Source organism: Pipistrellus kuhlii, unplaced genomic scaffold (assembly GCF_014108245.1).
Source record: "Pipistrellus kuhlii isolate mPipKuh1 unplaced genomic scaffold, mPipKuh1.p scaffold_m20_p_18, whole genome shotgun sequence".
Classification (NCBI taxonomy): Eukaryota; Metazoa; Chordata; class Mammalia; order Chiroptera; family Vespertilionidae; genus Pipistrellus; species Pipistrellus kuhlii.
In genome coordinates this window covers 24274948-24289446 of record NW_023425493.1, presented here as the reverse complement: position 1 = coordinate 24289446, position 14499 = coordinate 24274948, and the positions used below count along the sequence as shown (strand labels likewise).

Genomic DNA, 14499 nt, shown 5'->3' with positions numbered 1-14499 from the left:
GGTGTGGTGGTAGTAATGGTGCTTTTACAAGAAAACAGAAGCCCAGAGAGGGTCGGGAATTGCCTTAAGTCGGACAGGGAGCTCACTAGCACCAGTGCATCAGCTCTAAAGAACACCTTTGTGGGGAGACAGGGATCAGACATAGAGGTAGTGGTGAGGCGGAGGCAGTGTGCTTCCCGGGCCCGGTGTGAGTCCCTGTGGATATGTTAGGGAGCTGTGGTAAGTCCAGCCTGAGGTCTAACCCTATCTTTCTTTTAAAAAATATATTTGTATTGATTTCAGAGAGGAAGGGAGAGGGAGAGATAGAAACATCAGTGATGAGAGAGAGAGAGAATCATTGATTGGCTGCCTCCTGCACACCCCCTACTGGGGATTGAGTCTGCAACCCAGGCATGTGCCCTTGACCAGAATCGAACCTGGGACCCTTCATTCTGCAGGCCCACGCTCTATCCACTGAGCAACACCAGCGAGGGCTAACCCTATCTTTCTTCCCCAAGTCCCCGTCAGTCTGCAGCATGGCCCCCCTGTTCCTGTCCCTGCTGGCAGCCCTGACCCTGGCTGGGGTCCCTGAGGCCTTGGCTGGTGCTCTGGAAAGGGACAGCTCAGGTAAGCAACCTGCTTGGGGTCACTTTTTCTGTCTCCTGCCTCTTCCCTCGTGTTCAGCCCTCACCAGCCTCTTCCAGCTTGGTGGCAGGGGTGGGAGGGACACTCAGGGAGGAGGAGATGGAATTTGGAGGACTCTGGGGAAAGGTCTGGGCTGGGACCCTTTGCAAAAAGAGATGAGGTGTGGGTCCCTGAAGGGTGTGGAAACTTGAGATGGGGCTGGGGAAGTCAGGTGAGGGAGGGCTGGGAGGCAGAACAGAAGTGGAGTTGGGAGAGATTCTGAACAGACAGAAGTTTGGAGCACTGGACTGTAGGACTCAGGGGCGGGGCTAGAAGAGTGTGGGTGGAGCCCACAGATCCTGGGGCGGTACTCTGGGAGACTTTGGGGACCCATCTGGGGATGGAGAAGTAGGTTTGCAGGACCCTGGGGGCCGGGCCCAGCTTGTTGGGGACGGTTTAGGAAAACCCAAAAGCGAGGCCGGGGAGCCCTGGGGTGGGGCGGGAAGGCTGGGGCAGGGCTTGGGAACCGGGGTGCAGCTCTTGCCGGTCCCCCCACAGAGGACCGGGCCTTCCGCGTGCGCATCGCGGGCGCCCCGCCGCTGCAGGGCGTGCTGGGCGGCGCCCTCACCATCCCCTGCCACGTGCACTCCTCGCGGCCGCCGGGCCGCCGGGCGGCGCTGGGCTCCCCGCGGGTCAAGTGGACCTTCCTGTCCGGGGGCCGCGAGGCCGAGGTGCTGGTGGCGCGGGGGCTGCGGGTCAAGGTGAGCGAGGCCTACCGGTTCCGCGTGGCGCTGCCCGCCTACCCGGCCTCACTCACCGACGTGTCCCTGGCGCTGAGCGAGCTGCGGCCCAACGACTCGGGCATCTACCGCTGCGAGGTCCAGCACGGCATCGACGACAGCAGCGACGCTGTGGAGGTCAAGGTCAAAGGTGAGGGCAGGGACCAGGAGCAGTTCCCAAGGAACCCAAGGGGAGGGAAGGACTCCAGCCCTCAGGGACCCCGCAGTCACAGGGGGGAGCAAACCTCTGGAAGGCAGACTGAGTTGGTCGAAACCGGTTTGGCTCAGTGGATAGAGCGTCGGCCTGCGGACTGAAGGGTCCCAGGTTTGATTCAGTCAAGGGCATGTACCTTGGTTGCGGGCACATCCCTGGTAGGGGGTGTGCAAGAGGCAGCTGGTCGATGTTCCTCTCTCATCGATGTTTCTAACGCTCTATCCCTCTCCCTTCCTCTCTGTAAAAAATCAATAAAAATATATTTAAAAAAAAAAAAGACAGACTGAGTTGGGAAAGGCTTTTGCTACTGCCTTTCTCTCACGTGGAGGAAATGCTACCCATAGTCTAATGTAAACCCCTCATTCCGCAGTGAGTGCCATTCGGACTTCCCCCTGTGCGGACAGATGAGTGTGACAAGAAGGGGGAGGGGAGGTCGGTGGTGTGCAGGGCGGCCATGCCTCCAGGAATGCTCTCTGCCCCTCAGGGGTCGTCTTTCTCTACCGGGAGGGCTCTGCCCGCTACGCCTTCTCCTTCCCGGCGGCCCAGAAGGCCTGTGCCCGCATCGGGGCCCGCATCGCCACCCCGGAGCAGCTCTACGCGGCCTATCTCGGGGGCTACGAGCAGTGCGACGCCGGCTGGCTGTCCGACCAGACGGTGAGGTAAGCCGGGGCTGAGGGCCAGGGGCTTCTGGTCGTCTCTGAGGTACCTGGGGCCTCCGGTTCTGCCAGGGGCTGCCTGCTGCCTCAAGGTGGCCACGCAGGGCTCCCTGCCTCCTGGGACTGAAGCTGGTCTTCAGAGAATGGGTGAGGATCCACCCTGGGGGTGTTTGTTCCCCTAGAGCTGGGAGGACAAAGGGCTGCATGGAAGGCAATGCGATTTGGGGTCACTGTGGGATGGCTCCCTCGTGAAGGTGTCTGTCCTCCACCCCCAGGTATCCCATCCAGACTCCGCGAGAGGCCTGCTATGGAGACATGGATGGCTTCCCCGGCGTCCGGAACTATGGCCTGGTGGACCCGGGTGACCTCTATGACGTCTACTGCTATGCTGAGGACCTGAATGGTGACTGGGGATGAGGGGCTCCCAAGGGTCAAGCCCCTTCTCTGGACCTTATTGCCCTTCATGTGTTTAAGGGGGGATTCGGGGAAAGGAAACAATCCATGTCCCTCCCTCCAAATACTGTCACAGAGGCAAGTTCATGGTCAAAGCCTAAGGCATGTGGCAGGAGACTGAGTCTGTGCTTTGGCTCTGCTGTTACCTGCTGTGCACCTCTGCCTCTTAGCATCTCTAGGCCTTGTTTCCGTTTTTGCAGCCCGAGGACTTTGGGCTAGGTCCCTTTGAGCACTAACACCCACCCTGAGCTTCTATGCAGAAGCAGGATCCTAGGAAGCAGGATCATTGCCTCCATGCACAGATAAGGAGACTGAGGCCTAGAGAGGCTTGCCCAGGGTCCCTGTTGGAATCCAGGGGTAGAAGGGGCTTCTAACTTCCTGGTAACCCAGCCTCCTCTGCCCTCCCAGGAGAGCTGTTCCTGGGTGCCCCCCCAGACAAGCTGACGTTGGAGGAGGCACGGGCATACTGCCGGGAGCGAGGAGCAGAGATCGCCACCACGGGCCAGCTCTACGCAGCCTGGGACGGCGGCCTGGACCGCTGCAGCCCAGGCTGGCTGGCCGACGGCAGTGTGCGCTACCCCATCGTCACGCCCAGCCAGCGCTGCGGTGGGGGTCTGCCCGGTGTCAAGACTCTCTTCCTCTTCCCCAACCAGACCGGCTTCCCCAACAAGCACAGCCGCTTCAACGTCTATTGCTTCAGAGGTGAGCTCCCTTCCTGCAGGGACGGAGACCAACCTCACAGAGACAGAGCAGCCCGGAAGTCCCGCCCCAGCTCTGGTCTTCCCACTGGAAGGAGGCTTTGGTGATGCTCAGCGTGTCGCTAGGGTTCGAATTCTGGCCACAGCCTCTGGCTTGGCCATGGGGCCTCCAGGAGCGCTCACTTCTCTGTATCTTCCCACCTCCCTCCACATCAGTAACCCATGCCTGCTCTTCCAGTTTCAAAACTGCCTTTCCCATACTGGGCTACCAATTATGTTTCCATTTCTGGCCAGCTCATTAGCAGAGCAGAGATGACTGACAACCTCTGAATCCAATGAATGATTCGCTCTCAGTTAACCAAATACCCTTTAAGAGCCATCGAAGGGGTTTCCAGAACCTTCAGCTTGAAGGTGTCATATCTTTAACCACCAAATATTGACCGACAGGCACAGGTTCACCCACAGAGAGCAGGTCCTGAAGGATAGTTGGATATAGAGATGGCTTCCTGCCCATATCATATATTGGGAGATGGGGGAGCAGTGCCTGGGACCCTCAGAGGCCCAGGGCCCAGGCTAAGGGTGACTGAACACCAGGGAGGAGGAGCTGTCAGGTGTCTGAGTCCCTGCTCCCATGGTGAGCCTGCAGTACTGGTACGAGGGCTGGGAGCAGACATGTGAGAAGAAGGCACAGCTCTTGTTGTGGAAGCCCCCAGCCTAAAGGAAGACAAGATAGCTTTCTCTCAACAGATGCAGACTGAGAGACAAGGATTACTGTCACTGAGACCGGTCCCCAGACATGTTTGACCTGGCATGGATGTGGGGATGGATAGGAAGACAGGTCCATCTGAAAAGATTTCCTAGAACAGGGGTGGTGGTGGTGATGATGATGATGATGATAGCTAGCACTTCTATGCACTGATTATGATTATGTGTCAAACACATTCTGGGGGGAAATGGAGAGAGGAACTGAATCAGGAGGAGGGAGAGAAGAGGAGATGACTGTGGTTGTGAGCAGGTGGAGGACAGGCACGCAGGGCACAGGTTTGCTGGTATTTTTTCTTTCTTTTTTTTCTCCCCCCCTCCCCCAGTATTTTATTGATTTTTTACAGAGAAGAAGGGAGAGGGATAGAGAGTTAGAAACATCAATGAGAGAGAAACACCGACCAGCTGCCTCCTGCACACCTCCTACTGGGAATCTGCCCGCAACCAAGGTACATGCCCTTGACGGGAATCGAGCCCAGGACCCTTGAGTCTGCAGGCCTACGCTCTATCCACTGAGCCAAACCTGTTAGGGCAGTTTGCTGGTCTTATATTAGCAAGGCTCACTGGAGCAGGGGACGAGAGCAGGACAGGCTGTCCTGTTTCATCCGGCTGAGCACAGATGGCCCTGCGGGCTTTTCTTAGCCCAATTCCACCATCAGCTCATTGGCTTTCTTCTCTTGGTTCACTTCCCTAGAGACAAGGTAATCTATTCTAGAACTGTTATTTGAAGGGAATAGACCCCGAAGGGTAGGGTTGCTCCCGCCTATGTGCTCTCGTCTCAGTGCTGAGATCCTCAGGTGTTGCCTGTTGAGTGTCCTTCCTGTCCTGAGCCCTTCAGCTCTCCTGTCATTATGGCTGCCTGTCCCTTTCCATCCCAAAGGTCTTGGGATGGCTGAGCCCCCTCACACTTTGTCCCAAACCCAAAGTGTGGAGGCCATTCTGTCCACCCCACCTCCTTCCTTTACTCAAGGGCAGCTATCTCCCCTGACCCTTTCTTTGCCATTCCATATGAAGTAGTACTTCCCATCCCACTCCCTCCTGTATTAACATTGTAATACATGTTTATTTGTTTGTTATCTGAAATACAATTCCCTTGTGGGCAGGAAGCTTGCTATTTTGCTCTTCGCTGTATTCTCGATGCCCTGGAAAATGCTTGGCATGACACACCCTGGACACTTGATTAATGGTTGAGGGACACGTGATAAGTCTTAGGGTGCCCCACAGGGAAAATGAGAGAGGACTGAGAGAATTCCGTGGCCTCTGAGTCTAACCCCACACCCTCACATGCAGGCTGTGGCCTGAGAGGACAGAGCCACCTGTTTAACACCCCCAATGGCACTTAACTCCCTCAACAGACTCTGCCCAGCCCTCTACCATCCCTGAGGACTCCAACCCATCCTCTGACCCAGCTTCTGACGGACTGGAGGCCATTGTAACAGTGACAGAGACCCTGGAGGAGCTGCAGCTGCCCCGGGGAGCTGTGGAGAGTGAGTCCCGAGGAGCCATCTACTCCATTCCCATCATAGAGGATGGAGGAGGTGCGAGCTCCACTCCAGAAGACCCAGCAGAGGCCCCCAGGACCCTGCAAGGTAATGCAGATCCCTCATCCAGGAGAGGTCTGCGCATGAGGTACTGGGGGGCAGGAGCCCAGCTTGATGCTGGGGTTATGGCGGCAGGACCCTGTCCTGTCCTTTCTCAGCAGCTCAGAGGTGCAAGGCATCTCACCTACTCCTCTTCCAATATTTGCCTTTCCAGAAAATTCCACTCCCAACTCTCTGAGTCTAGAGCAGTTTGGACTAAGGTGCTTCCCTCTGGAAAGGATAGTCCCCTTTTGTTTGGTCTCTTCTCTCCCTCACCTAGCCAAACTAGACTAGAGAATTCTAACAGACCAGGAGAGGGAGATGCAATGACCATGTTTTCTTGGGATAATGACAGCTCACAGAGCCTTCAGCATTGCAGCTCCTGTTGCAGTTCTTCTGGAGCAAAGACAGCTCCTCCCCAGTGCAGGCTCTTTCCTCTCCCCCAGTCCTCTCCAACCCCTTCCTCCCCTTTTCTGCCTTCCGACGGGCGCTGTCCCTGGTGCTGAATCATCTGTGCTTTGCCTAGAATTTGAACCCCAATCCATTGTACCTCCCACGGAGTCATCGGAAGAGGAAGGCAAGGCGGTGGAGGAAGAAGAGAAATACAAGGATGAAAAAGAGGAAGAGGAGGAGGAGGAAGAAGAGGAGGAGGATGTGGAGGATGAGGATCTGTGGGCCTGGCCCAGCGAGCTCAGCAGCCCGGACCCAGAAGTCCCTCTCCCCAGTGAGCCGGCCCTGGAGGACTCACTCTCCCAGGCGTCCCAGTCATCGGCAGTCCTGCACCCTGGCGCCTCACCACCTCCCAACGGAGAGCCAGAGGCTCCCAGGCCACCCAGGGTCCTAGGACCACCCACTGAGACTCTGCCCACTCCCAGGGAGGGGGACCTGGCTTCACCTTTCACTCCCACTGAGGCAAGAGAGGTGGGGAAAGAGACGGTGGGTCCTGAGCTGTCGGAGGTCCCTCGAGGAGAGAGTGAGGAGACAGGGAGCTCCGAGGATGCTCCTGCTCTGCTACCAGCCACGCAGGCCCCTGGGGGCACCAGGGAGCTGGAGGCCCCCTCCAAAGAGAATTCTGGAAGAATTGTCCCAGCAGGGACCTCAGTGCAGGCCCAGCCCGTTCTGCCCACTGACAGCACCAGCCATGGTGGAGTGGCCGTGGCCCCCTCAGCAGGTAACTTTGCCCAAAGCTCAGCTTCCCTATTTCTCCTCCTCCTTGTTCTTCCCCTGCAACTCTGAGTCACCTCACCTGTAGTCCTTTAACCCGCCTTCGCCCCAGATCTCCTGTCCTTTGCTTTTACTCTCCTGCCCACCTCTCCCTGTGGGTTTCCTATTCTGGGTACCCTGTCCTGTGACGTCCATCCCAGCTCTGATTCCTCGCCAACTCCCTATGACCCCCAACACCCTGACCCCCACCCTAAGGCCCTCTCCCTGTTTCTGAAATTCACACTCTATCACCCCAGCCCCACCACTGACGGCCTCAGACTCTTTCCTGCCCTTGGGCTCTCTACCCGTGACTCACATCTCACCGCCCCACAGGGCACCCTCATGCCTCACGCTCTAGGATGCCCTCATCACCGGCTGCCCTCTTCCCGGCCCAGGCTGGTCTGCTGCTCTTCCTGTGTGCCACCCCCTCCAGCCTCCTCCCACTGATATCAGGGAAGCCTGGGTCCCCACCCCCGCCTCTCGCCTCTCACCCTCTGGGGTCCAGGAGACCCTTAATCCCACAGAGCCTTAAGCGACTACTTCTGTGAAGTATTTTTTTCATTTGTTTCATGGAAAACAAGCCTTGGAAATAAATCTCTATTAAACTGCTTTATAACCAAACTCTGTCTCCACCCCCAGCTGTCTGCCCTTTGCATTCCGTAGATCCATGTCATGGGTAGCTCTTTGATGCTTCTCTTTGTCTCTCTCTCTCTCTCTCTCTCTCTCTCTCTCTCTCTCTGTCTCTCTCTCTCTCTCCCTCCCCTCCCTGTCTCTCCCCTTCCATTCCCCTTCCCTCCCCCCTCTCTCTTTTTGCCTAAACCTACCAGTCTTAGCCATCTAATAGCCCTTTGCTGTTCTCTCATCTTGTCCTCCTCAGGCCTGTCTCCACTTTCCTTCCTGACTGCTGAGATCCCAAATCCGACTGAAAAAAAAGTCCTTGTCCAACAGTCTGTGCGAGTGTTGGGAGGTTTCTCCCCCTCTTAGGGGGAGTGTGTGTATGTGTGTGTATGTGTGCATTCGTACACATTTCTGGTCCATCTCAATGGCTCCCATACACAGGCACATATACAGAGTAGTGACGAAAAAGCCCCTTTCAGCCTAGATGTGGTTCACTGGCATCCAGGTGACCCAGAGCCCATGCCCCTCCCCTGGCATCTCAGCAGGGGGATGGTATCTAACTTTCCTCCTACTCCCACAGCCTTCCTGTCCTCCACTAACCCCTACACTAATGACGCCCTCCACCCCTTGGGAGAAGGGTTTCACTCTCCCTACACCCAAAGGATGCCGAAGTCCCAAATGCTGGAGGAGACACAGATCAGGAGACAAGGGGAGGGAGGGAATGTAGAGGGTGGGGGAATGGGGAGTGAGCTTCTGGGGTCTGAGGGAAGCCCTACCTGCTCAGGGAAGATTGAGCTTCCCCATGGAGATCCCTACAGAAGGCTGGACGCCCTCAGTCCCAGGACCCCCTCCCCTGGATGGCCTAGGGTGGACTAGGGGTCCCTGCATCACATCCAGGTCACTCGTTTCTACTGTTGGCTCCCTCCCAGCTGACGTGGAGCTCAGCGCTGGTGGGTGGGGAGGGGTTTGGTGGGAAGAAGAGGGTTCTAGTTGTCCACTTGGAGGTTGAGGGAACCTGTGGGGACTCTCTTCCACTTTCAAGTTCGACTGCACAGAACTGCTCTGGACCTGACACAGAGGCAGGGGGTGGGGACTAAACTCCCGGAGAGGGAAATGGCCGACCTAGTGCCACCCAGCGGGCTGGAAGCCAGACCACAGGTTGAGGGAAGTCTCCTGGCCTGCCATTGCAGCAGAATGGAAGGAACAGTGTCCTGGTCCTTATAGTAATGGGCCCAAGGAGGCAGAGAAAGGAAGACCAGAAAGTCTCGAGGAGTTTTTTCACCCCAATTTGCCTGTCCTGGCTCAGGTTTAGCTGGAGGTGGGGGGTGGAATGGGGGTAGGGCTGGTGGGGTTTGGGGGAACCTATCGTCTGGATGGGGCATCAGGGACCAAGTTTGAGAGTTTCTATCCCCCAGGGTTGGAGGGTTGGAGAGGAAAATGGGAAGAGCAGGAAAATGTGAGGAATGGGGAGCCGTTCAGGACTCCTACCCTCTGTGGGGCCCGGTGCTTAAAGGGTTAAATAAAACATCTTCCCTTCCCCCACTCGCCCTGGGGGTTGGGTAAAACTATTGGCCAGAGGGGAAATGACAGGGAGAACTCGGGCGCTGGAACAGCTGATTCATTTTACCCCGAACAGCTAGATCACCACAGCAAAAAATTTTTGAGTCAACTCCAGCATCTCCTCCCCCCACCTTTGCTCTGATCCTGACCAGGCATTGGGATCCTGGGCCAGAGGAAAGCATGTGAGCCTTGGCCTTGGCTGCTAGGGGTGGGTGCCGTGGCCACAGCCAACCTTTCAGACTTCACGGACCACCAGTGGTCTGCCCGCCACCAGTTAGTGGTGACCGCTGGCCTGGAGGACGGCTTCTCTGCCCAGGGCTCAGAGCCCTGACCCGAGCTGTCAGTCTGTGCGGTTATCTTCCCTTGGGTCAGCAGGACCAGAAAGAGTAGGATCTGACAGCTCCTCCAGCACCCAGGTGCAAACCATGTTAGGCAGCCAGGCACCCCCTACCCCCACATGGGAGTACAGACGAGAAGGCAGCTGGCCTGGCCGGGTGGAGCTGGATCCAGACAGGGATTGCATGCCTTCAGGGACGTGTGTGTCGAAGGAGACTGGCTGCCTGGAGAAGGAGAGCCAGAAGGAGGGGTGCAAGATGGAGCGGAAGGGTATCTAGGCTAAGGAATCTGCAGAAAGCCTGAACCAGAGGGTGGAAGGGAAGCCTGGACAGGAGGAAGGAGGGAGGGGGAGGGGAGGGCTTAAAGTGAGGGGAGTGTGTTGGATCTTCATTCACAGCGCCGTGGACAGAGGAGAATGAGCTCCCATCTCAACCCCCCCCCCAAACCCCCCAATATCAGACCCCAGTGGCTGTGGAGACTCTCTTCCACTTTCAAGTTCGACTGCACAGAACTGCTCTGGACCTGACACAGAGGCAGGGGGTGGGGACTAAACTCCCGGAGAGGGAAATGGCCGGCCCAGGGCCACCCAGCGGGCTGGGAGCCAGACCACAGTCCAGTCTCATGCCCATCGGTCCCCTGCGCAGGGCTGAATCCCCGGACCGCCCTGCCGCTTCCTCCCAGCCCCTGTTAGATTGGCTCACACTGGAGGGCATGGCAATGGCCAGCACAGAGCTGAACCGAAGCTGAAGTGGGGGACCTCGAGGGGACCCAGAGACTGGAGAACAATCCAGAATGCAGGCTGGGCTCTAACCGGAGGCAGGTTCCAGGGAGAACGTGGCGAGTGCTGTTTAGCTCCCAGGACAAGGGGATCGGGGCTGGGGACGGGAAGGACTCGGACAGCAGACCTGTGCTTCCCTGCTCCCCCCACACACCTCACTTCTCTCCCCCTCCCCCCTCAGGAAACTGTGTCCCCAGCCCCTGCCACAATGGCGGGACCTGCCTGGAGGAGGAGGAGGGGGTCCGGTGCCTGTGTTTGCCTGGCTATGGGGGGGACCTGTGCGATGTCGGTGAGTGCGGCTGAGGGACTGGGCTGGGCGGGGAGGGGTAGATCTGAAGCCTGGACCCTGCCACCCGGTGCTGGTTCCAAAGGAAGGAGGGAGGCACTGGTTTGGCTTTGCCTCTGATGAAACCCATTTTAGGAAAATCACAGAACCTGTCTGGTCCCAATCCTCAATTTCCTCATCTGTTAAGTGGAACCAAAAATGCCTCTCTCGGGGTTCTGTGTGAGAGGACTGCTCTGCATGCTTCTGGCATTTGGAAGCAATGCAGGCCCGTTTCCATTCTCCTGGGAGGAGGCAAGCGTACAGCTCTTCTCCAGGATGGAGGATTGCAGAGACCCAGGCTGGGGCTCCCAGCCCTCCCCCTAGCTCCTGGAGAAGGGAAGAAGGGAGGCATCCAGGTCCCCAGCACTAGGGCTCCTCCAGGCTCCTCCCTCCCCTCCTTGCCTCCTTCCCTCTTAGCTCTTTGGCCTCGTCCTCCTCCTGCCCCTAGCCCCACCCTCTCAGGCTGCGGTGGTGGGACCCCCTTCCAGGTGATCAGGCCCCTTGGGGTTCCCGGATCCCCCTCCCCCGCCCCCATAAGTTGCCGGCCCTTCTGCGCCCAGGCCTCCGCTTCTGCAGCCCCGGCTGGGATGCCTTCCAGGGCGCCTGCTACAAGCACTTCTCTACGCGGAGGAGCTGGGAGGAGGCGGAGACGCACTGCCGGATGTACGGCGCGCACCTGGCCAGCATCAGCACGCCCGAGGAGCAGCGCTTCGTCAACAGTGGGCCGGGCCGGGAGGGAGGGGGCCTGCACCTGCTGTCACTCACTCTCCCTCAGTAACCAACTCATTAATGGGCTTGCTCATTCATTAACCCCTCATTCCTTAATCCGGGTACTTGTTACTCGGTTCACCTCATTCTATTCGTTCACGTTTCCTTTCTCTCCCTCCTCCCCACTCCGCACGTGGGAGGTGGGGCTCAGGCAGAGGCCGCTGAGGTTAGAGCAGGGAACACGCCTGCATCAGGGGCCGCCTCCCTGCTCTCCTGCCTCCACCTGCTCTCCTCGACTCTGACCTCTGACCTCAGTGAACACTTTTACTCTTTTTCTAGACTTTCCCCTTTTTTACCCCAGGCCCACGTACCCCGGTTGGAGAGAGGGACGCGCGGAGCCTGGGCGGCGGGAAGGACTTGTCCGCGGTCACCCGCTGACCGCCCGCTGGATCCTGGGGAACGGTCGCCACCTGCTGGCAGCGGCGCTCACTGCACCCCTCTCCCCTGCGGTTCTTCCCCAGATCGATACCGGGAGTACCAGTGGATTGGGCTCAATGACAGGACCATCGAAGGCGATTTCCTGTGGTCAGACGGCGTGCCCTTGGTGAGAGGCTCCCGCCGCCTCTCGCCTCTCGAGCTATCTAGGTTGCTTCTTCGAAGCATTTCCGCCTCCACCCCACAGTGGCCCCAACCCTCCCTTTCCCTTTTCTGGCTCCTTCCCCTGGGTCTTCTTCCCATCTTTGTGCCCCCCTGACTTCTCTTCTGGTTGCCATTATCCTTCCTCCCAAAGCCCCTGACCTTTCCTTTCCCCTGGGGTCCCCTACTCCCCATCCCCCTAACCCGGCCTTTCCTGTGCCCCCCCCCCCCCCCCAGGCCCCCATGCCCTCTAGAGGCACTCCTCTCAGCCTCCAGTACTGGAGCTCCTCACCTCCTCCTCCTCCCCCACCCCACCCCCTAGCTCTATGAGAACTGGAACCCTGGGCAGCCGGACAGCTACTTCCTGTCTGGAGAGAACTGCGTGGTCATGGTGTGGCACAATCAGGGACAATGGAGCGACGTGCCCTGCAACTACCACCTGTCCTACACCTGCAAGATGGGGCTGGGTGAGGGTGGACAGGGCGAGGGGGGTGGGGGCTCGGGACGCTGGGGCCGCTGTGCAAATAGAAGGAGGAGCAAAACTGCTCAATCAGAAATGCTCAGTGTGGGGTGAGAGGGCCATGAGCACGGGAGGGATAACAAACTAATGGGTCCACCCCGAACCCCTGCTCTTTTTTGTATCCGCTTGTGGCCCACTCCTCTCCTCCTCATCCCCGTTCTGGGAACTGTCGCTCATGGAGCCAGGCTCTGAGCTCTGACTGTGTCTCCCTGCAGTGTCCTGCGGGTCCCCGCCAGAGCTGCCCCTGGCTCGGCTGTTCGGCCGCCCGAGGGTGCGCTATGAGGTGGACACGGTGCTGCGTTACCGGTGCCTGGAGGGGCTGGCCCAGCGCAACCAGCCGCTGATTCGCTGCCAAGAGAATGGGCGCTGGGAGCCCCCCCAGATCTCCTGTGTGCCCCGCAGGCCGGTGAGTGCCAGGAGGAGGCGGGCGGGGGGCACTGACCAACAGCAGCACTGGGCTCCGATCCTAGCTCTGACCTTGGAGCAATCACTGCCGCGCTCTGGGGCCAGGGGCAGGAGGGCTGGACGCTCTGGGTTCTCTTGGCCACGCTCTGGGCCCTTCAGGCTGAGCCAGGGCCAGTGTTGGATGCGATCAGGCATCAAGGAGCAAGAACACCAGCGGGCGCTCTGAGAAGAGAAGCGGGGAGGGCCCAGGGTGAGGGTGAGTGTGAGTGTGTGTGTGTCTTCCCCAGTCTCGAGCTCTGCGCCCCACGAAGGCCCTAGAAGGACATCAGCGGAGGCGCCTGGGGCGCTGGACCCCTCCTTCCAGCCCTGTTCCGGCTCCCTAAGAAGCAAGGCTGTGGATACTGCTGCCCCCGGCCCTGCCCACAGGCCCCACCATGGGGAGTGAGGGGGGCAGAGCTGGAGGCCAGGTGACCGTGCCTGAAGGGGCTTCTGGGAAATACTTGGCTGGCTGCAGACCAGCCTAGGCCCTTTCACCCCCACACCGAGCATCAGGTTTCCCCTCGGGGCCTTGAGTTGTCCCTAAGTGCCTCAACTGCCCCCTCCTTGCCAGCCATCCTGTCCCCTCCATTCCCCGGGGGGAGGGGGGGCTCTGTGTCCCCTCATTCTCTAAGAGAATGAGTTCTCAGGATGGCATACCTGTAAAACCAGCAGGAAATAAAGCTGCATTTGAGTTCAAGCAAGTTTGATGCTTCTGAGAGAGAGAGAGAGAGAGAGAGAGAGAGAGGGATGGGATTGGAACGAGCCTTACAGGATAAATATGCCTTCTGGATTTATTGGTGTCTGAAGGTCAGAGAGGTCAGGGGATAGAATAGTGACTAGCACAGAATAGCTGCCCAGGAAGTATGGAATGAAGGAGCCCTCAGGGGTTGGGGGACAGCGTAAGGGTGATTGAAAGGAGCTGGAGCCCGGCAGGTGTGGCTCAGTGGTTAAGCACTGAGCGCCCTTTGCACCAGGAGGTGACGGCTGGATTCCCCATCAGGGCACATGCCTGGGTTGCAGGCTCCATCCCCAGTAGGGGGTTGCAGGAGGCAGACAGTCAGTGATTCTCTCTCATTACTGGTTTTCCTCTCTCTCTCCTCTCTCTCCCTCTCCATCCTCTCTGAAGTCAATAAACAGAAAAAAGAAAGAAAGGAGCTGGCGTGCCCAGAGTGTCCAAACAGACCTGGATGAGTTCAGCCTGGGCGGGAGCTGAGGGCCCAGAGAGGAAAGCAGAGAGGTGCCCCAGTTCTGAGGTTCCTCAGGGGTCCACTGGGCAGGGGTTGAGGGTGAAGGGCACATGTGTCAAACACAAGGCCCGCGGGCCAAATCCGTCCCGCCAGGCCTTGCAATGTGGCCTGCACCGCGCTGTCATCACTGCACTCCGCTGCGTTTCCATCACAATGACAGTTTATGACTGTTCAGTAAACCATTCGGCCCGCGATTTAGGCTGGATTTTACATTTTGGCCCCTTCTCTGATTGAGTTCGACACCCCTAGTGAAGGGAATGCAGGTCTGGGGTTTAGATTGCAGGATGGCGTACTTCTAGCAGAAAAGGCCCAGATGCAGGAATAAGGGCACGTGATCAGGGCAGAGGCGGGATCCCCGGCCCAGCTGTGGGCTGTGCTC

General features: G+C 58.3%; 1 protein-coding gene across 1 annotated transcript; it reads left to right on the top strand.

The window, feature by feature from the left end:
• Positions 1-469: 469 nt before the first annotated feature.
• BCAN (brevican) lies at positions 470-13566 on the top strand. Its single transcript, XM_036441993.2, has 13 exons — positions 470-606; positions 1162-1533; positions 2081-2255; positions 2528-2655; positions 3114-3407; positions 5521-5754; positions 6272-6916; positions 10422-10529; positions 11126-11284; positions 11795-11877; positions 12232-12376; positions 12645-12835; positions 13122-13566. The coding sequence occupies exons 1-13, from the start codon at positions 516-518 to the stop codon at positions 13215-13217; spliced, it is 2721 nt and encodes a 906-aa protein (XP_036297886.1). The 5' UTR covers positions 470-515; the 3' UTR covers positions 13218-13566.
• The last annotated feature ends 933 nt before the right edge of the window (positions 13567-14499 follow it).

Bases quoted from the DNA above. Each gene is read 5' to 3' on its own strand.
- BCAN (XM_036441993.2), top strand. From the start codon at position 516: ATGGCCCCCCTGTTCCTGTCCCTGCTGGCAGCCCTGACCCTGGCTGGG. The intron at 607-1,161 runs GTAAGCAACCTG...GTCCCCCCACAG, and splicing joins TCTGGAAAGGGACAGCTCAG to AGGACCGGGCCTTCCGCGTG. The intron at 6,917-10,421 runs GTAACTTTGCCC...CTCCCCCCTCAG, and splicing joins GGCCGTGGCCCCCTCAGCAG to GAAACTGTGTCCCCAGCCCC.